The sequence below is a fragment of the Canis lupus genome, chromosome 27 (assembly GCF_011100685.1).
Source record: "Canis lupus familiaris isolate Mischka breed German Shepherd chromosome 27, alternate assembly UU_Cfam_GSD_1.0, whole genome shotgun sequence".
Classification (NCBI taxonomy): Eukaryota; Metazoa; Chordata; class Mammalia; order Carnivora; family Canidae; genus Canis; species Canis lupus.
The window spans coordinates 26127312-26149133 of NC_049248.1; the positions used below are offsets into that span (position 1 = coordinate 26127312).

At 43.2% G+C, this 21822-nt stretch overlaps 1 protein-coding gene across 1 annotated transcript in view; it reads left to right on the plus strand.

Moving 5' to 3' along the window:
• Positions 1-3758: 3758 nt before the first annotated feature.
• Positions 3759-21822, plus strand: part of ARNTL2 (aryl hydrocarbon receptor nuclear translocator like 2) — a 123376-nt gene continuing 105312 nt past the window's right edge. Inside the window, 1 exon segment of the mRNA XM_038577125.1 lies at positions 3759-3809. Coding sequence (XP_038433053.1) covers positions 3779-3809 — 31 coding nt within the window. The 5' untranslated portion in view covers positions 3759-3778.

The following is a 21822-nucleotide window of genomic DNA, read 5'->3' on the forward strand; positions in this document are numbered from 1 at the left end:
GACCTGAGCTAAAATCAAGAGTCTGGACCCTTAACTGACTGAGCCACCCAGGCTCCCCATCATAGGATGACTTTTAAGTCTCTTCCAAAAGGAGAAACCCATAACAGGAATGGGTTGTCCTCTTAGGTAAGATAATCATGAACAGAACTTGAAGAACACTCCTGTCCAATTGCATACAACATGAGGAGGACTGAAGAGGACCTGGGATACCATACTTGTTCGAAGAGTGTCCAAAACCTGCAAAAGCTGGGGTGCCAGGGTGGCTCAGGATTGAGCCCCACACTGGGCTCCCTGCTCAGCGGGGAGTCAGCTTCTCTCTCTGCCTCTGCTTCTCCCCTCTGTGTGCTTGTGCTCTCTCTCAAGCTCTCACTGTCTCTCAAATAAATAAAATCTTTTTTAAAAAATGTAGGGGATACATGAAATTTAAAAAAAAAACTGCAAAAGTAAAAATTAGTTCAGCTTTTGACACAATACACAAAATAATCTCTAAGGGAAAAAGAACACTAAGCAGTAACTCCATATCTAAAGAGATGTCTGCACAACCATTCCCTCAGGCTTGACCTATGTTCCTTTTTGTATTTTTCTTGGAATTTTAGTTTATTGCTACTTTTGGTCTCTAGTTAGTAGAAATACACAATTTACCACCACCACCCCCAGCAATGGGGGCTTATTAGGAAACTTGATTTTTGACAAGTTGAAGCAGTATTTCCTAAGGTACTTAAAATGTCTTGAAATCAAGAAGGGTGCTGATTTGAAATAAGGATTTAGAACTACAAAATCAGGATCTCTAGGAGTGGGTCTGAAATTCTGTACGTTATCATGCACATCCAACTTTGGGAACCACTGAAAAAGACAGGTTGGACTTTTCCAGACCTCATCAATCACTGTGAGAACACGTATATGAGGTGACAGGTGCACAGCAGGTGAAGTATAAGTAAGTCCACACTCACGGCAGCGCCTGGCACACTGTGGGCACTCTATAAATATGCGTGAACAAATGAATGAAATAGCGGCATTTTGTGGGCAGCTCTACTTTCCATACAGCTGATCTCAAAATCTCATTTTTAATAAAAACATAAATCAACTCTAAGAGCATTGAAAAAGAATGTAGCTTTACTAAAGTTGTTATTTTCCACAGAAATAATGTAAGAGGGTTTGCATTACACAGTGAAGTTCCCTTAATATCCTTTTATTTTTTTAAGATTTTATTTATTTATTCATGATAGAGGCAGAGGGAGAAGCAGGCTCCATGCAGGAAGCCTGACACACAGGACTCGATCTTGGGTCTCCAGGATCACACCCTGGGCTGAAGGCACTGCTAAGCCACTGAGCCACCCAGGCTGCCCCCCCTTAATACCCTTTTAAAAGATCTTTCTCAAATTTCCACTCTCTGTGGCTGCACCACCTCCCTCCTCTCTCTCATGAGTACATCCTCCCGCACTTACCTTCTCTGCTCCTCCTCCCCTTCATAGGCCAACCTCAAGCTGATCTTCCCCATACCAGACGCCTACTGTAGGCCTGTCTATTCCTCTAAACACAGTTGGCCTCCCTGTTTCTCCCAACTGCACTCCCACTTATGAGCCTGCTTAGCAGAAACATGAATCTTCCCCAGTATTGACCCTTCATAGAATGTTGGGGGTGGGAGTGAAGGGACAGTGGCCAGGAAAAAAAAGGTAGTTTTATTATTTTTTAAAGATTTATTTATTCACGAGAGACATACAGAGAAAGGCAGAGGGAGAAGCAGGCTCCCTGTGGGAAGCCAGATGTGGGACTTGATTCTGAGAATCCAGGGCCACGCCCTGAGCCGAAGGCAGACGCTCAACCACTGAGCCACTCAGGTGCCCCAAAGGTAATTTTAAAAATCAAAGTTTAGTTATTTTCTCCAGTCACTCAGGAGCTCGTTAATGGGTAATTATTTTTATATTTACGCATCATTGGAAATGGTATCTACAATGTAACTGTACTCTGAAGCAGGTGGATTTTTTTCCTTTTTCTTTCTTTCTTTCTTTTTTTTTTTTTTTTTTGCCCTGGACCAACTAAAATATCTAAGTTGTCTTAAGGAACCCTCAATCCAAATTACATTGTTACAATCCCAGCAGGAGGTTGGCAAGCACAGGAATTTATAATTTTGAGGTAGTGGTTGCTAATTCCACCAATACTGTTCCTCCCTGAGTACTTGTCAGTAATGCAAAATTAACAAACTAAGGTCACCCTGGGATTAGCCATGATTCCTGAAAAGCCACGCTGTCCCTGGGCTTTTGGTGAGAAAAGGGCATTGACCAGAAGGAAACATACCATGTGTTCTGCAAGTTATGTTTCAAACCACTTCTGTTACATTTTGCCCAAGGAGAAAATACTAGAAAATCTCTGCTTGGAAATGAGATTACCTTCCTATCCATCTCTGTTTTATCCTATGAGGCATAATATAACTACTTAAAAAAAAAAAAAAAAAAAAAAAAAAGCTCTGGAAGGGAAAGCCCTAGAGGACAAAGAAAAAGTAGCAAGCAGGATTTAAACTTCAACATTAAAGGGAATGCATGTCAAGCTATGAGACTGACTTGCCCCCAGAGAACCCTATGGCCTGTTCTCCTTGAGCATTCCTTCCTCCTATCATATTTAGGTTCTGGATTTCTTTTCTTTGGCTTTCAGGCTTGGGTGGAAGTGAATCATCATTTCTAAGAAATGAGGACTGCAGTGATTCACCGGTAAGCTTACTGGATGGACACCAGGCTATGAACTCCCAAGGAGATCTGACTTTTACAGTCTGGCTTCTCCCATCTACTGAGTGATCCTGGCCCCGGGGCTCATGTCTGAGCCTCTGTACATACATAGTCTGTTCGGTACATTTTAGCCAGGGCCCTGCTTTACCATGAAGGTGACATTGCGCACGCACCCAGGTCCTAGACTACCTCCCCACGTGCTGACCCCTCCCCTCCTCGGTGTGCATTCCTGAGGGCGGCACAGTTCTTCGCACCTCCCGGTCCCCCGCTTAGGAGGGCCGCAGCCGTCTACTTCTGCCAGGTCTGGCCTAAGGAGCCCTCGGAACACGCGTGCAGCTAGTCAAGACGCTCTAATGGAGAGTCACTAGGAAAGTTAATAGATGTGGCCTGGCTGATGCAAAGCTTCAGTGTTTTCTCTGCCGCTCCTTTACTCCACCCCCTTCCTCTACTGGGCAAAGCGTAACCGAGGGGGGCGGGTCTGGGGACCAGGGGGCAGGGAGGGAGCAGTCCGCTGCGCCCCGGGAAGAGCGCTGTCCGGGGACCCCCGGAGGCCCTTGCTCAGCCGTTGCAGGAGCCAAAAGCAGTTTTGTCGGTGACCCTCGTCTCGGTCCCTTCGCACCCTCGTCCCCGCAGCGAAGCCTTCCCTCGCCCTCGCGGTGCAGGGCAGTCCTCCAGCGCCCCCACCTGGCAGGGACCCCCGTCCATCCCTCACCTGCCCCCCGCCCCAGGGGGCACAGCTGCAGCCCTCGGAGCACGCACACCGCGACTCTCACGGGGATCCCGGGACCCTGGCCTCAGGCGCGGGCTCCCCAAAGGCTGCAAGCGCAGCTCGGGGCCCCGCGGCGCTCGGCCTGCAGGCGCGGGGCTCGGGGGCGGCGCCGCCGTGACTCCGCCCCGCGCCGGGCCCCCGAGGCCGCCCGCTCTGCGGTCCCGGGTCGGTGGGGGCGGCCGCGTCCCGCGGCGGGGCCGGCGCAGGGCGGGCCCCGAGCTCTCCCTGCCGCCAGCCCCAGCCCCAGCCCCAGCCCCGGGGCTGCGGCGCCGGCCGGGCGGCTCCTGCGATGGCGGCGGCGGAGGAGGCTGCGGCGCCAGGTGAGGCTGCGAGGCGGCGGCTCCAGGTGCGCGCGGCGCGGGGGGCGCAGCCCCGAGCCCCGAGCCCCGAGCCCCGCTCCCGCCCGCACCCGGGGAGCCCCGCGCGTGCCCCGGGAGGCCGGGGGGTGCCCGGGCTCGCCGCCCGCGTTCGCGTCGCCCGCAGCCTCCTTTCTCGGCCGCGGCTGCATCTCTGCGCGAAGGGGAGGCGGCGAGGGACCAGCGCCGGGCAGCGACGGGCGAGCCCCCCCGGCGGGCCCCCGGGACCCCCTCGGCGTCTGCGGGAGCCGCTGCGCGGGCTTCTGCGATGCCCTCCTCGGGGGGCGCTCGGGCCCCCGAGCCCGCGTCCTGCGCCCCCCGCCCCCCGCCCCGGGCGCCGCGGAGCCGCCGAGACCCCGGGAGCCCTGCGGGGAGCCCGCGGCGGAGGGGCTGGCGGCCCCGCGGGGTCCCGGGCCCCGAGCCCCGAGCTGGAAGCGCTGCCGCGTCCCGCGCCCCCTCCACGGCGGGCTGCTCGCCTGCGAGGCCTCCCCGGGCCGGCCGGTTAGGGACGCCTGGAACCTACTTGTTAAAGGGGAGGCAGGAACAGAAACCCACAAGCAACTGGAGGAAAACTGGCAGAGGGGATTCCAGGGAAGCAATGGACCAAACCCGCGCTTGCCTCGTATCACGTGGTGATGAGTTTTGACTCTTCTCTGAAGCACAGCAGGGGGAAGAGGTGCTTTTGAAACTCTAATAAGGGACCCCCGGGTGGCGCAGCGGTTTAGGGCCACCTTCAGCCCAGGGCGTGACCCTGGAGACCCGGGATCGAGTCCCCCACGGGGCTCCCCGCATGGAGCCTGCTTCTCCCTCTGCCTGCGTCTCTGCCTCTCTCTCTCTCTCTCTGGGTCTCTCATAAATAAATTAGTTAAATTAAAAAAAAAAGAATGAAACTCTAATTACAGTTAAGGGAACTTGGGGTCGTGGGGAGATTTCCAACACTCTCATTTGAACTGTGCCCTTTTTTCTGGAAGATAGAAAGATGTGAGCGAGCGCTGTTCTAGCAAAGAGAAGGCCGTATGTATGGGTTAAGCTCAGACATGTCGCTGGGGTTATTTACTTATTTAGCCTTAGTTTCTTCATCTGTAAAATGGGGATAATTACAATATCTGGTTTATAGGATTGTGAGGACCAAATGAGATATAAAATGCACTTAGGTACGTATAAAATGCTTAGCCCAGGGCAGCCCCGGAGGCCCAGTGGTTTGGGGCCTCCTTCAGCCCAGGGGTGTGATCCTGGAGACCCGGATCGAGTCCCACTTTGCGCTCCCTGCATGGAGCTTGCTTCTTCCTCTGCCTGTGTCTCTGCCCACACACACACCCCCGTGTCTGTAATGAATAAATAAAAATAAAATCTTAAAAAAAAATGCTTAGCCCAGTCCTTGAGGAATAGCAAGTGCCCCATAAACATTGGCTTAATACAATTATTAATTTGCAGCTCCCATTTGCTTTGTGAAGTTGGTGAGCCTTGTCTGATTAACTAAAATGTTATCACAAGTCAACACTGGCCAAATTGAAAGAATGTTTGGACTCTACCAAAAAAAGAGAAATACGAAAATGCACCTACCCATTCAGAGTGGCATTCACCCCATAAGCCTTATGGGCTTATAAGTTTTCAGAGAAATAGTTTATTGCTGTTTAGCTGAATACCAAGTGTACATTTGGAAATGATTAAAATTGATCTATCTTAGGTAAGAATAGCAAAATTTCCGTGGGGGCCGGGAGAGCCTGCATTTATTGAGGTCCTGTTACGTATCAAGCATTTCACAGGGGTACCTTCCTTAGTGTCCTAGCAGCCCCATGATGTAGGTGGTGTTATCTCCATGTTGCTGATGAGATGAGAAAACAGGTTGGGCCACAGTTCCACCACCAGAGAGTGACAAAACTGAAAAAAATCTGTGGCTACTGGCCATGCTGCTTTCCTTTCTTTCCTGTCTCACTGGGTGGTGCTAATGAGCAATGCGTGTACTTTTCAGATACCCTCTTTAGATGAAAAGGGTGAAAAAAATAGGGTTATAAGTTCCCCTATCCCTGGAGGAAATAACATAACAAAACAGGGCTCTCTATCAGAATCCATGGCCATCTTAACACAAAATCCCTGAAGAGTTCTTTTTCCCTAGGCAGTTTCCCTAGGCCCTGGTAACACAAATCTATAAGTGGTGGTGGGGGAGAAAACCCCCGTGGTGCTTACACAGCTGAAAATAACTTTGGGGCTGATTTTGGCAATGGCCACCAAAAATCAGCTGTGCCTAACGTAATTGCCTGCTCAATTTTTTGACAGGCTTATGGTAAACACCAAGAGTGAGCAAGCTGCCAAGTGACTGGGTGTCCTCCTGGTAAATGGTTCCAGAATCCTTGGAGTCAGGAAGAGGGCAGTCCTGCAGGAGCAGCGCATTTTCAAGACTGTCAGGGATGGCTTGAGTCTTGGCATTTGTGGGGCAGCTTTCTCCCCTTCCTTTTGCTTACCATGGCATGTTGTCACCTGCGAGCTAATCAGAGCACTCTTTCTGAGATGTCGCTCCGCAATTATAGTGGCTTGAGTTCATCTTTGTGACTCAGAAATAAAAGATCATGTGCCGGTCAACTTTGCATAAGCTACCACTCCTGGCCTGGATCCTTAGGGAAAGTTTCAGCCCAGCCTGAGATGCATTACCCAACATAAACCAGGATGGACTAAAACTGCTTTCACAAGTTTGGGAAGGTGGGGAGGGGTTTGGGGAGGGAGAGGAAAAGAGAATGGGGAAGAGGGATGGAGTGAATAGAGAAGAAGGGAGAGAGTAAAGGAGCAAGATGGAAGGAAGGTGGAAAGTGAGGGACAGAGATGGGGAGATGAGGAAGGGACGGGGGAAGGAAAATGAGAGACGGCAAGGAGTTGGTAGGGGGAGAAGAGTGAATGGGGGAAGGGGAGAAGGGTAGGGACTGCCAGCCCAATGACGTTTGACTCCAGGAAAAAAGAAAAAGTAATCGAATGTTTAAAATATATAAGGAGGGGCACCTGGGTGATGCAGCTGGTTAAACATCTGACTTGATTTTGGGCTCATGTCATGATCTCGGGGGCCTGAGACTGAACCCCACATAGGCGAGTCTGTCTGAGATTTTCCCCTGCCTCCCCCCATTCCCCCATGTGCTCACACACTTGCGCTTTCTCTCTCAATATAAATAAATAAAATATACAGGGAAAGCCGAAACATATAATAAACACAGTCATTTCACTTTCCTTTTTTTCTTGTGGCAAGACTCCCTGATTCTTTTTTTTTTTTTTTAATTTTTATTCATTTATGATAGTCACACAGAGAGAGAGAGAGAGAGACAGGCAGAGACACAGGCAGAGGGAGAAGCAGGCTCCATGCACCGGGAGCCCGACGTGGGATTCGATCCCGGGTCTCCGGGATCGCGCCCTGGGCCAAAGGCAGGCGCCAAACCGCTGCGCCACCCAGGGATCCCCTTTTTTTTTTTTTTTTAATAGTTATTCATGAGAGAGAGAGAGAGAGGCAGAGACACAGGCAGAGGGAGAAGCAGGCTCCATGCAGGGAGCCCGATGTGGGACTCGATCCCAGGACTCCAGGATCATGCCCTGGGCCGAAGGCAGGCACCAAACCGCTGAGCCACCCAGTGATCCCCAGACTCCCTGATTCTAAAGCATGATCTCTTTCTGTGCTGTGAGCATCCTTTCGAAATCTCTCCCTTTACATAATGTTCAGGAAATCATAAATAAGGTAATAACACCTCATTCTAGTAGCCCTGATTTCAGGTGTCCCATTTAGTTGAAAACCTCTAGTTTTCCACCGTGACAGCGGAGTTACGCAGGTGCCTGGGATCTGGGTGGTGAGTCAGCCTCAGTACCATCGCCAGCATTATCAGGGACTCAGTGACCAGGTGCCCTATAGGAGATGAATGTCCCTGAGACCTTTGTCTGCTCTGTGAGACAGTGATTTCCTGTCCTGGTTTCTGCAGGTCTGCTCCCTGGAATGCCCCCTCTCCACCAACCCCAAATACCAGCCCTCCTGTACCCCACCTGCCTCACCCAGTGCCTCCCTCCTTCTGGTGGCAGGAGGCTGTGAGAACTTAGAAGAACCTATAATTTGAACTCTTACTGGTGCTGGCACTACAGGTGGAAGATATTCCCTGCAGTAGCTTATAGTATTTCTGGATGTTTACTGATAATTTATGAAGCACTTGGCTGTGTACCCCCCCCCCCCATTTTCTTCTCTTATGTGAAATCACGTTTACTGGTCCCTCACACATACCATTTAAATTCTATCACTTTATAATACCTCACCCCCTCTATTTTTAAAATTTAAAATATTTCCAAGGGCGCCTGGGTGGCTCAGTTAGTTAAGCCTCCGACCCTTGATCTAGGCTCAGGTCATTATCACTGGGCATGAGCCTGCTTAAGATTCTCTCCTCCTCCCGCTGCCCCTTTCTCCTGCTAAACTTTAAAAAAAAAAATCTCTTAAAATGTTTAAATGAGTCCAGTTATATAATATTAAAACTCTTACTTGAAAATGCTTAAATGTTGTTTGACATGATAGGAAATTTGTTATTTACCCAAGTACATTACTGGTATTTTGTTTCTCTAGTCTTTAATCTTATGGTTTAAGTCTTTATATAATATATTTACAGAGAGAGAAACAAAAGCTGGAAAAAGAGGAAATGTGGAGAGAATCACTCATTCTTCCATCAATATGGTTTACATTACAGGATATTTATTATTGAAGGTCAAGATTGTTGCCATAAAACAGTAGTTGCCAAAGCACTCAAAATGTTTTATTCATAGAGAAACTGCTTTACTTATAATATTTATTTTTTTGAGTAGATAAGAAATACACTTTACCATATGTTCCAAATGTATCACAGGGAAAGTGGAGAATCATCCACCAGCTTTCTCTTCCAAAATCCCTCCACTTTGCCTCCTTGTCTGTTATGTGAGGGAATCTACCTTTTCCCATATGTTTTAAACTTTGCTACCTCCAGGCATTGCTCAGGCTATGGGCTGCTCCTGCCTTCCCTCCAGATAGGCGCGTAGAAGTTTCAGGTAGTCTGGAAGGCTGAGCTCAGGTGTCACTATGTTTTCAGCTTGCCTGTGGAGGAGGCGATCAGGTGTATAGGGAAATGGGCATGAGCTTCGGAACCAGGCCATTGGGAATGTGATTGCCAGTTTCATTATTTACTAGGTATGTGACCTTGGCCACATTAGTTCATTGCTCTGAGCCCCAATTTCCTTGTCTATAGTAAAGTAAAATCTGCCTAATTTGGAGGGTTGTGTGGGGATTAAATGACACTATTATAAAGTGTTAAGTGAAATCTGACATACATCAAATGATCATCCCCCTTTTTTCCATAAAATCTTCCCAGAACCTCTCCTCCTCAATGGAAATGCTTCTCCCCTTCTATTTTCACTTTGTTGCTTTTGTGTGTGCCTGTTCTAACACTCGGCCTACTTGCCGCAGGTTACTCAGGTAGATTTCTTAGTTCCATTCCTGGGTTGATTCTTACTCATCTTTACAATCTCCGACTCCTTATACCTGTTAAATGCCTAATAAAGATTTGTTGATTTTAAATGAATGATGATTGGTCTAAGGCGTGGACAGGGCTGGTTCATTCATAAACTATCCATTAAATACATACTACTGTACTAAGTGAACAAAGACAGAAATGGTAAACAAGAAAAAAGTTTCAAGAGCTTATAAGTAGGTGAGAAGCCGTCAAAATATGCGTAAGACAAGACAGAACCTAGTTAAGATCTACAGTTTAACTGCTACGAGTGAGCCTCCTCACCCAAAGTTGGGAGAAATTATATCTAGGTCATGCAGCAGGGACTCCCTGACCCTCAGAGAAGGTGCCAACTTTAGTATCGATGGGTAGATAACTTGGGGAGGCAGTGAAGAAGAGGCTCTGAAGAAGAGGGTCTTTCAGGACAGAGCATAGGCATGGATATGGAAAGTCATCAGTGATGTGCTTGGAAGAACTGGTGGTAGTATCTTTTTTTTTTTTTTTTTTTTTTTTTGGCTTTGGCTTTGGATAGGAAAAATTGGAAAAGGAATTGCCCAGGGAAGTTGCATTGTTAGTGTGGTGGTGGGCTTCCCCTCCCACGCCTGTGGTGCAGCACAGCTGACCCAGAAAGCCCAGTTACACAGGCAGTGATCGGCTTGCTCTCTAAAAGGAAAGATACGTATGTCTTCCTTTTGGCCCCTGGTCAGCAAGAGAGCTTCTATGTCACCTTGAAAGACTAATTGTGGCATATTACAGGTCAGGAAAAAAAAAATGGCAGAGGTCTCAGTTCCTGTCAGGCGATTGGATATTAAGTCTTGGCCTTCACTCCAAATCCTTCTGGACCACTTTCTCTCATCATCTTTTCTTCCCAGAAAAAGGAGCTGCCTCTGTCTTTAAATCCATTTCACATTCATCTGAAAAGCATCATCAGAATTGTTTCATTTATTCCTATCACAGCCTGTTGGGAAGTAGGTATCTGGACTTGTAATGACCTTTCCTATGTTCTTCCACTGTCCCCATCGCTGACAACCCCTTGATGGGGACATGCGCTCCAGGCACATTCCCAGATGCTTCTTCCCAGGCTGCTCCATGGGACAAAGCTGAAAAATACCCTTAGCCTTGACTCCCAGCATAAATACTTAGTGCAGGTTTGTAAACCGAAAGGAATCAGGTACCCTGCACATCTGAACATGCTGCGAATGTGAAAAAGCACTTGTGGAAACACTCATGTGTGATAACCTCAGAAGATGTTCTTATTTTGATTCAGATACAGTGCAGAGAATCTCAGGTTTAGAAGTTACTTAAAAGCAGAAGCTCTATACATATTAAAGTACCTCTTGACCTTTTTTTTCCTTAGGAGAGGAAAATATAGAAAGAATAGACCATTATTGAGCTGGGATAGTACCAAAGCCATATGTATTTTACAGAAATATAAATTTTATTTTAAGATTTTATTTATTCATGAGACAGGGGCAGAGACATAGGCAGAGGGAGAAGCAGGCTTCTTGCAGGGAGCCTGATATGGGACTTGTTCCCAGGACCCCAGGATCATGCCCTGAGCCAAAGGCAGGCACTCAACCACTGAGCCACCCAGGGGCCCCAGAAATTTAGAATTTAAAAGATATATCGATATACAGTAGATGGAATTGAAATTGAACACTTTATAAAGTAGATATTGATATTTAAATAAGTGATTGTGAAGATTACTACTTGTTTCGTCAAAGATCTATAGAAAATATGGAAATATTGAACAGAATTTCCAGCTCAGTGTGTATTTCTTACCAGCTCCCTGGTTGGAGGATTGGCGGTCCTCCCTGAGCTACGAGGTACCCCAGGTAGGCTGTGCTTGTACCAGCAGAGAGGCAATATTGGTTTTAGTAGGTCATCCCTTCTGTAAGAGTTACTCAGACAACCACACTGACCTAGAAAAAAAGAGACCAAACCCAATTTTCCATGCATCCTGGTGCTAGTGGCTTCTTAGGACAATTCTCCTTTTCTTTAGCTTTTGGCCTGAGTTCAACCAGCACTTTTGGCTTATCAGTTTGTTTCAACAATAATCGTAGCTACCTCTGGGGCATGTGTTTGGTTTTAAGCAAAGCACCCAGGAGTTGGGTGGGGGGTTCACATTCACACTTCAAATTGTAGAAGGCATCGAGGACAAATTATTTATCAAGAGGTTTAAAAATAACTGTTTAGGGATGCCTGGGTGACTCAGCAGTTGAGTATCTGCCTTTGGCTCAGGGCGTGATCCTGGAGACCTGGGATCAAGTCCCACATGGGGCCTCCTGCATGAAGCCTGCTTCTCTCTCTGCCTGTGTCTCTGCCTCTCTCTCTCTGTGTCTCATGAATAAATAAACAAAATCTTCATATAAAAAAACTGTTTGTTACCTGTTTGTCTAAGAAGAGCCTGGAAGCAGCTTTAGATTCTGATCATCATTGTAGCTTGACATGTGAGGCCTAGATAGTAGTAAAGTCACAAATGTCATTTTGGGTTTTATCACTTTTAAAACTCATCTCATGTTTCAGTTTGTAGAACTTTTAACAGTTTGCCTGTTGCAGTGTCAATGCTTCCCTCTCTCCCCCACTTTTAAAGGGTCTTTCTTCGAGAACAGTCGCCATTTAGTGAAAAGATACACAAATATTTTTGTGAACCCTGACAAATATTTTTCTCAAAGATAAACTGAAAGTGTTTCATTTTGTTAATGATTTAGTTGTCAGGAAGCATTGTATCTTTTTTAAAAAAATTCTTAACATCCACATTTATTTGAGAAATGTTAAATAAAAAATCTTAAATGGAGTGGTTGACATAATATTATGCAAGTTTTAGTTGTACTACATAGCAAATCAATTGATAGTTATATACATTACAAAATGCACACCGTGATATGTGGTTTCTTCTCTCATACGAGGTTATTATAGTATTCTTGACTATATTCCCTATGGTGTACTTTTCATTCCCATGACTTACTTATTTTAAAACTGGAAGTTTGTACCTCTTAATTGCCTTTCCCATGGTCCCCCTTGCTCCTCCCCTCCGGCAACTACCAGTTTGTTCTCTGTATTTATGAGTCTGTTTTATTGTTGGTTTGTTTGTTCATTTGTTTTGTTTTTTAGATTCTCCATGTGAGTGAAATCATATGGTATTTGTCTTTCTCTAACTTATTTCACTTAGCATAATACTTTCTAGGTCCTTCCATGTTGTGAATAGCAAGATTTCATTCTTTTTTATGGTTGAATAAGAATTCTGTTGTGTATATACACCACACCTTTTTGTCATCTGCTGCTGGACACTTAGGTTTGTCTCCATATCTTGGCTATTATGAAAAATGCTGCAATACACATAGGCGTGCATGTATACTTTCAAATTATAGTTGACATTTGAACAACATGGGTTTGAACTGTGATGGTCCACTTAAATGCAGATTTTTTAAAAATAAATACAGTATGGTAACTGTCCATGTATTTTCTCATTATTTTCTTAACATTTTATTTTCTCTAGCTGATTTTATTGTAAGAATACAGTATATAAGATCTATACAAAATATGTGTTAATCAACTATGTATATTATTGGTAAGGCTTCCAGTCAAGAGTAGGTTGTTAGTAGTTGTTATTGTGGAGTCAAAAATTATATGTGGATTTTTGACTGTGCAGGTGGTCAGGCCCCTAAGCACTGTGTTGTTCAAGGGCCAACCGTGGTGTTTTCGTTTTCTGGGTAAATACCTGGAAGTGGAATTAATGGATTGTATGATATTTTTATTTTTGAGGAACCTCCATCTTGTTTTCTGGAGTGACCTGCACCAACATTCCCACATTTACATTCCCACAAACAGTGCGCAAGGATTCCCTTTGCTCCACATCCTCGCCAATACTAGTTATTTCTTGTCTTTGATACTAGCCATTCTGATTGGGTGTGAGGTGATATTTCATTATGTTTTCAGTTTGAACTTCCTTGATGATTAGTGAATATCTTTTCATGTGTGTTGACCATCTGTATGTTTTCTTTGGAAAACTGTCTATTCAGGTCCTCGGCCCATTTAAAAAATCAGATTGTTTTGTTGCTGTTGAGTTGTCTAAGTTCTTTTTACATTTTGAGTAGGAGTATGAACCTTTCATTGAGTGTATCATTTGCACATATCTTCTTTTGTTCAGGAGGCTGTCTTTCATCTTATTGACTTTTTTTTTCTGTGTAAAAGTTTTTTAGTTTGATATAGTCCTGATAGTTTGTTTTTGCTCTTATTTCCCTTCCATGGGGAGACAGATCCAGAAAAATGTTGCTAAGGCTGACATCCAAAAGTTTATTGCCTGTTTTCTTCTATGATTTTTATGGTTTCAGGTCTCACATTTAGGTGTTTAATTGATTTTTTAGTTTATTTTTTTGTTTGCTGTATGAAAGTGGTCCATTTTCATTCTTTTGCATGTAGCCGCCCAGTTTACTAACACTGTTTATTAAAAAGACTATTTTCTCCATTGTATATTCTTGCTTCCTTTGCCATAGATTAATTGGCCATATAAGCCTGGGCTTGTTTCTGTGTTCTCTATCCTGTTCCTTTGATCGATGTGTTTGTTTTTGTGCCAGTACTGTACTGTTTAGATTATTATAACTTTGTAGTGTATCTTGAAATTTGGAAGTGCGTTACCTTCAGTTCTGATTTTCTTTCTAAAGATTCCTTTGGCTATTCAGGGTCTTTTGTGGTTCTATACAAATTTTAGCATTATTTGGTCTAGTTCTATGAAAAATGCTGTTGGTATTTTGATAGGGATTGCACTGACTCTGTAGATTGCTTTGGGTAGTATAGTCGTTTTAACATTAGTTTTTCCAATCCATGACCATGGTATATCTTTCTATTTATTTGTATCATTAGTTTCTTTCATCAATGTTTTATAAGTTTTCAGAGAATAGATCTTTCACGTCCTTGGCTAAATTTATTCCTAGGTATGTATATATGTATGTATGTACTTACTTACTTACTTACTTATTTATTTAATGCAATGGTTAATGCATTAATTTTTCTTTCTGCTAGGTTGTTATTAGAGTATGAAATGTACCAGATTTCTGTATATTAACTTTGTATTCTGCAACTTGACTGACTTTATTAGTTCCAGTAATGTTTTGGTGGAGCCTTTAGCATTTCCTATACGTAGGATCACGTCATCTGCAAATAATGACAATTTATTTCTTCCTTACTAATTTGGATGCTTTTTATTCCTTTTCTTTGATTGCTGTGGCTAGGACTTCCAGTACTGTATTGAATAAAAGTGGTAAAGAGTGGACATCCTTGTGGTGTTTCTGATCTTAGAGGAAAAGCTTTAAACTTTTCATCATTGAGTATGATATTAACTGTGGGTTTGCCATATGAGACCTTTATTATATTGAGGTATATTCCCTCTATAACCACTTTTTTAAAGAGTTTTTCTCATGAATTGTGTTGGATTTTGTCAAACTTTTTTCTGCATCTATTGAGATGATCATATCATTTTTATTATCATTATTGTGGTGTACCTTGTTGATTGATTCATAGACATTCAACCATCTTTGCATCCCTGGAATAAATCCCACTTGATCATGGTGAATGATCCTTGTAATGTATTCTTATATTTGGTTCACTAATATTTTGTTGATAATTTTACATCTATGTTCATCAGAAATATTGGTCTATAATTTTCTTTTTTTATAGTGTCTTTTTCTAGTTTTGGTATCAAGGTACTGCTGGCTTTACAAAATAAATTTGGAAGCATAGTTTTTTAGAGTAGTTTGAGACAGATAGGTATTAACTTTTTTTTAAGGTTTTATTTTAGAGCAATAGAGCATGAGCAGGGGGAGGGGCAGAGGGAGAAGGAAAGAATCTCAAGAAGACTCTGCACTGAGCATGTAGCCCAATGCAGGGCTTGGTCTCATGACCGTGAATGACCTGAGCTGAAACCAAGAGTTGGACGCTTAACCAGCTGAGCCACCCAAGTGCTACTCTCTCTTTTTTAAATGTTTGGTAGAATTTTCCTGTGAGGAAATTGGATTCTGGACTTATGTTTCTTGGGTTGTTGGTTTTTTTTTTTTATTACTGATTCCATTTCATTACTAGTTAGTAATCCATCTGTTCAGATTTTCTCTTTCTTCTTGATTCAGTTTTGTAAGAATGTATGTTTCTAGAAATTATTTCTTTTAGGCTGTCCAATTTGTTGGCATATAATTTTTCATAGTAGTCTCTTATAATTGTATTTCTGTGGGGTCAGTTATCTCTCCTCTTTCTTTTCTGCATTTATTTATTATTTCTTTAAAATATCTTTTATTTATTTATTCATGAGAGAGAGAAAGAGAGAGAGAGAGGCAGAGACACAGGCAGAGGGAGAAGAAGCAGGTTCCCTGCAAGGAGCCCGATATAGGACTAGATCCCAGATCCCAGGACCACACCCTGAGCCGAAGGCAGACGCTCAACCACTGAGCCACCCAGGCATCCCTTGCTTTTATTTATTTGAGCCCTCTTTTTTTTTTTTAACCTGATGAGTTGGGCTAATTGGTTACCAATTTTCAAAGAACCAACTCTTGGTTTCATTGATCTTTTTTTATTGTTACTTTATTTTTTGTTTTTGGGGCTTATTTTGTCCCTATTTTGTATTTTCTGCTCTGATCTTTATTGTTTCCTTCCTTCTACTTTGGGCTTTGTTATTTTTTCTAGTTCCTGTAGGTGTAAGGTTAGATTGTTTGAGTTTTTTCCTGTTTCTTGAGGTAGGCCTTAGAACTTCGCTTTTAGAACTGCTTTTGCTGCTTCCCAAAGATTTTGAATCATCATATTTTCATTTTCATTTGTCTCTGTGTATTTTTTAATTTCCTATTTGATTTCTTCATTGACCTATTGGTTGTTTAGTAACATGTTTAGCCTTCACATGTGTGTATTTTTTATAGTTTTGTTTTCTTGTAATTGATTCTTAGTTTCATACCATTGTGGTCAGAAAAGGTGCTTGATATAATTTCAATTTTCTTAAATATATTATGACCTATTCTGTAGCCTAAAGTATGATCTGTCCTGGAGAATATTTCTTGTGTACTTGAAAAAAAAAGTGTTTTCTGCATTTTTTTGGATGGGATGTTCTGTATATGTCTGTTAAGCCCATCTGATCTAACGTGTTGTTCAAAGCCACTCTTTCCTTATTGTTTTTCTGTCTGGATGATTTCTCCATTGGTGTAAGTGGGGTAGTACAGTCCCCTACTATTATGTATTATTGTTTGTTTTTCCCTTTATGTCTGTTACTTTATATATTTAGTTGCTCCTATGTTGAATGTATATATATTTACAATTGTTCTATCCTCTTTATCATGTAATGTGTCTTTTGGTCTCTTGTTTACAGTTTTTGTTTTTAAGCCTATTTTGTCTGATATAAGTATTGCTATCCTGGCCTCACCCTCACTCCCTGTTTCCAGTTGCATGGAACATTTTTTTTCCATCCCTTCATTTTCTGTTTTTATGTGTCTTAGAGTCCCTTGTAGGCAGCATGTAGATAGGTCGTTTTTTCTCCCCAATCATTCACCCTGTGCTTGATTGGAGCATTTATTCCATTTACATTGAAAGTAATTATTGAGAGATTTGTACTTGTTACTGTTTTGTTAATTGTTTCCTGATTGTTTTTGTAGTTCCTTTCTCTTCCTTTATTCTCTTGCTGTCTTCCCTTGTGACTTGATGACTTCAGCCTCTACTTCATTTATTTCTGCTCTAATCTTTATTTCCTTTCTTCTACTTGCCTTGGACTTTGTTTGTACTTCTTTCTTTCTGTCCCCTTTAGGTGTAAGATTAGATTTTTTTTTGAGTTTTCTTATTTTCTTATTTCATTATTTTGCATGTAGTTGTCCAGCTTTACCAACATCTTTGTTGAAGAGACTTTTTCCTATTACATATTCTTTTCTCCTTTGTCAAAGATAAACTGACCTTATAATTGTGGGTTTATTTCTGGGGTCTCCGTTCTGTCCTATTGATCTGTGTGTCTGGGATTTTTTTTGTTTTTGTTTTGGGGGGGGGGGCGTGTGTCTGTTTTTGTGCCAGTACTATACTGTTTTGATTACTACAGCTTTGTAGTATAATTTGAAATCTGGAGCTACTTTGTCTTTTAAACCATTGCTTTTTGCAGAAAGATAAAGAAAAAATATAATAAAAATATAAAATAAAAAGAGGAAGAAAAAGATAATAGAAGAAAAAAAGAACAAGAAAAGAATAAAACTGACCAAAAGTAAAAACGAGAAAATTTAAAAAGTAAAAAATAATAATAATAATTAATTAATTAATTAATTAAAAATACAAAACAAAAGCAAACAAAAGCAAAAAAGCAACACAAAACCATGGTTTGTTTGGTGCCACAGCACCCCAGGGCAGCTGGTGTGGACTTGTGGGTCCTGTGCTCCCTGATGTTGTAAGCTCACCTTGAGCTGGACCCTGCTCAGTGTGGGCTTTTAAGGTGGAGGGGAACAAAATATTTTTGTAGTTCCTTGGCACTTTAAACTGTTTTGTTTTTTTTTTTCCCTTGTGCCTCAAGGTGACCAGGGCTGATGTGTGCTTGAAGATCCTGGGCTTGCTGAGGTCACAAGCTCCCTGTGGTAACCAGACCTACCAGCTATGGCATCTGGATCTTTGCTTTTAGGGTGGAGAGGAGACAATATTCCCACAGTTCTTCAGCCCTTTTAAACTCCTTTTTTTCCTATGTTCCAGCACCAGTGGGCTGATGTGGATTTGCAGATCCTTGGCTTCCTGAGGTTACAAGCTTTCTGTGATGATCTGACCCACCATTTATGGCATTGTGACTTGCTAATTATGGCATCTGAACCACCCCTTATGATGTCCAGATCCTGCTCTGATTTGGGTTTTTAAGGTGGAGGGGGACAGAGTGTTCCCATAGCTTCTTAACACTCTTAAATCTGGCTTCTTTTTCTGTGCCTCAGCATGACTAGGGCTGGTGTGGGCTTGTGGACTCTAGGCTCACTAATGTGGCAAACTCACTCACTAAGATGATCCAACTCACCTATTTTGGTATCCGGATTCTGCTCCAGTCTAGGCTTCTAAGGTGGGATGGGAACATAAACTGCCCTTCTCCAAACTCTCTAATATGGAGAGTATTCCACAGCTCCTCCGACTCTTGGCAGGTTTCTAGTGCTAGCTCTCTTACATGCCAGTGGCTCTTTGAAACCATGGCTTTCCTGTGTGCCCAAGGTCAGCGGGATCTGTTCCCAGTTCCTCAGTACTATCCCTCCCCACTGCCATTTGCAGTGTTGAGGGTAGAAGTTCCCTGTTAACTGTCTCTTTCCTTGTTCTCTTGCCATTTTTTCTATCCCTGGTAGTTCAGTAGCTGTTCAGTCAGCCCTCATTTCTTCTTAAGGAGGATTTATTCTATTCAGAGGTGTAATTTCGTGAGTTCAAAGTCTTCCTACATTGCCATCTTGAACCTGAACTCTCATTTTACTACTTTTGTCTTAACCTTCACACTAGCTTATAAGTAATTTTTAAAAAGATTTTATTTATTTATTTCATGAGAGACACACAGAAAGAGGCAGAGACATAGGCAGAGGGAGAAGCAGGCTCTCTTCAGGGAACCCAGTGTGGGACTTGATCCCAGGCCCAGGATCACACTCTGAACTGAAGGCAGATGCTCAACCGCTGAGCCACCTGGACAACCCTAGCTTTATAAGTAATTGGTCTACTACCTTTGAGAGAGAGAGAGAGAGAGAGAGAGAGAGAGAGAAAAGCAGACCCCTGCTGAGCAGGAAGCTTGATGAGGGGCTTGATCCCAGGACCTGGAGATCATGACCAGAGCCAAAGGCAGATGCTTAACTGACTGAGCCGCCTAGGCACTCCAATCTACTACCTTTGCTATATATTTTCTGTTATGAAATTTTTACCTTTTATAATTTTCTTCAAGTTCTGTTCTCTTTTTTTTTCTGCTTTTTGAGAAGTCCCTTAAACATATCTTGTAAGGCTAGTTTAGTGGAGATGAACTCCTTTAACTTTTATTTGTTTGGAAAATTCTTCATCTCTCCTTCAATTCTGAATAACATTGCCAGGTATGGTATCCTTGGTTGAAAGGTTTTTTTTTTTTTTTTTTTCCTTTTAGCACTTTGAATATATCATGCCACTATCTTCTGGCCTGTAAAGTTTCTGCTGAAAAATCAACTGAGCTTTATGGGTTTTCCCTTGTACTTAATTATTTGCCTTTTTCTTGCTACTATTAAGATTCTCTCTTTAACTTTTTTTTAAGATTTTATTTTGAGTGAGAGAGCACAGGCAAGGGGAGGAGCAGAAGAGGGAGAAGCTGACTCCCCACTGAGCAAGGAGCCTGATGTGATGCTTGATCCCAGAACCCTGGGATCAAGACCTAAACCAAAAGCAGACACTTAACGCAGGTGCCCCTCTAATTTTTGACATTTTAATAATTATGTGTCTTGGTGTGGACCTCCTTGGATTCATCTTCTTGCGGGCTCTATGTGCTTCCTGAACCTGGATTTCTTTTTCTTTCTCCAGGTTAGGGGAATTTTCAACTATTATTTCTTCAAGTATGTTTTCTGCCCCTTTCTCAATCTGTTATCCTTCTGGGCCTCCTATAATGCAGATGTTAGTGTCAGTGTCACTTAATGTCCTGGGGATACTTCAACTTATCTTATATTTTAAATTCTTGTGTGTGTATATACACACACATATACACAAAAGTATGAGCAATACTAAGAGTGGGGGAAAATATATATATATATTTTTCAGGGATCCCTGGATGGCGCAGCGGTTTGGCGCCTGCCTTTGGCCCAGGGCGCAATCCTGGAGACCCGGGATCGAGTCCCACATCGGGCTCCCGGTGCATGGAGCCTGCTTCTCCCTCTGCCTGTGTCTCTGCCTCTCTCTCTCTGTGACTATCATAAATAAATAAATAAATACCTTAAAAAAATATTTTTCAATCTCTTTATTTTGCTGTTCAGCTTGGGTGCTTTCCTTTACGCTGTCTTCCACAATAGTTGATCTGTTGTTCTGCATCCTCTATTCTGCTGTTGATTCCCTCTGGTGTATTTTTTCATTTCAGCTATTGTATTTTTTTCAGCTCTGACTGGTTCTTTTTAAATATTTTCTATCAATTTCTTAAAGTTCTCACTTAGTTCACCCACTCCTCTCATTTGCTGAGCATCTTTTTTACTATTTACTTTGAACTCTTTATTAGGTAGACTGCTTGTCTCCATTTTGTTTAGTTCTTTTTTCCTGAAGATTTGTCTTATTCTTCATCAGGACCACATATTCCTCTGTCTTCTTTCTGGCTCTCTGTGTTTGTTACTATGTAGGTGGGTCAGATACATCTCCTGGTCTTGAAAGTAGTGACCTTGTGTAAAAGGCATCTGTGGGGCTCAGTAGTGCAAGTACCCCTAGTCATAAGCATTAGGTGCTTCAGAGGTGTCCCCTATATGGGCTGTGTGTGCCCTCTTGTTGTGACTGGGCTGTGACTACTACAGGTAGGCTATGGGTGGACCTGGCTTCCCTCTCCCTGGTATGGGTCTCCTGGAGGGGTGCCAGACCTGACTGAGGCTGTCTACCTGGTATGGTATCATGAGGCAGGAGCCCCTTTATAGGGGTGTCTTCTGGAAGGGGTAGATTGGTTGGAGCAGGGCAAGTGGTACTAGAATGGTATTGGAAAGTGTGAGAGCTGGCCCCCACAAACTTCTGGCCAGCTCAGCTGAAGGAGGGTAAGAAAAATGGTACCCACCAGTACTTCCATTCCCAGAGAAAGCTCCTACAAATCCCTGCCCCTCTGGCGCATGGCCTAATGTTAGTAAGTCTCCTTCATGTGTAAGCAGACACTTTTCAAACTGCTGTTTCTGTGTAGGGTCTTGGACTGAGCAATACTAAGAGTGGGGAAAAAAATACTAAGAGTGGAGTCTCGGTTTCCTGTAGCCCTCCCTCTCTCCTGGAGTTATGCTCTACTGATTTTCAAAGCCAGATGTTATGAGAGCTTGTCTTGCTGGTGCAGTTTAGGGCTGGGAGTGGCCAATGTGGGGCCTGATCCTCTCACGACCCTAGGAGGACCTCTGTGCCTGTGAAGTCCCTCCTGCTTGTGGGTCTCTGCCACACCAGGGATTTCATCCCTGCCTGCATCTTCTTCCCTCCCATCCTTCTTGATGTGGCCTTCTCTTTATGCCTTTGGTTGTCAACGGCAGATCTGTAATGCCAGTCTTCAGGTTGTTTCCAAAGTGAGTTGCACTGTATGTAGTTATAGCCTTGGTGTGTCTATGGCAGGAGGTGAGCTCAGGATATTCCTGCTCTATCATCTTCCTTAAACTGCAGCCATTGTATCTTTTACAGGTTCTGTGGCATCTGATGTATCCAATCATGCCTAATTAATATTAATCATGATAATAGTGTGTATCCTGTTTTCTGTTTACTCATAAACTACAAGAATTATATTTTCCCACGTGTAACAATGATGTGGGTATAGACCATCCAAATCTAAGTGTGTTTTTGTGCTTTTTGAAAAAACATGC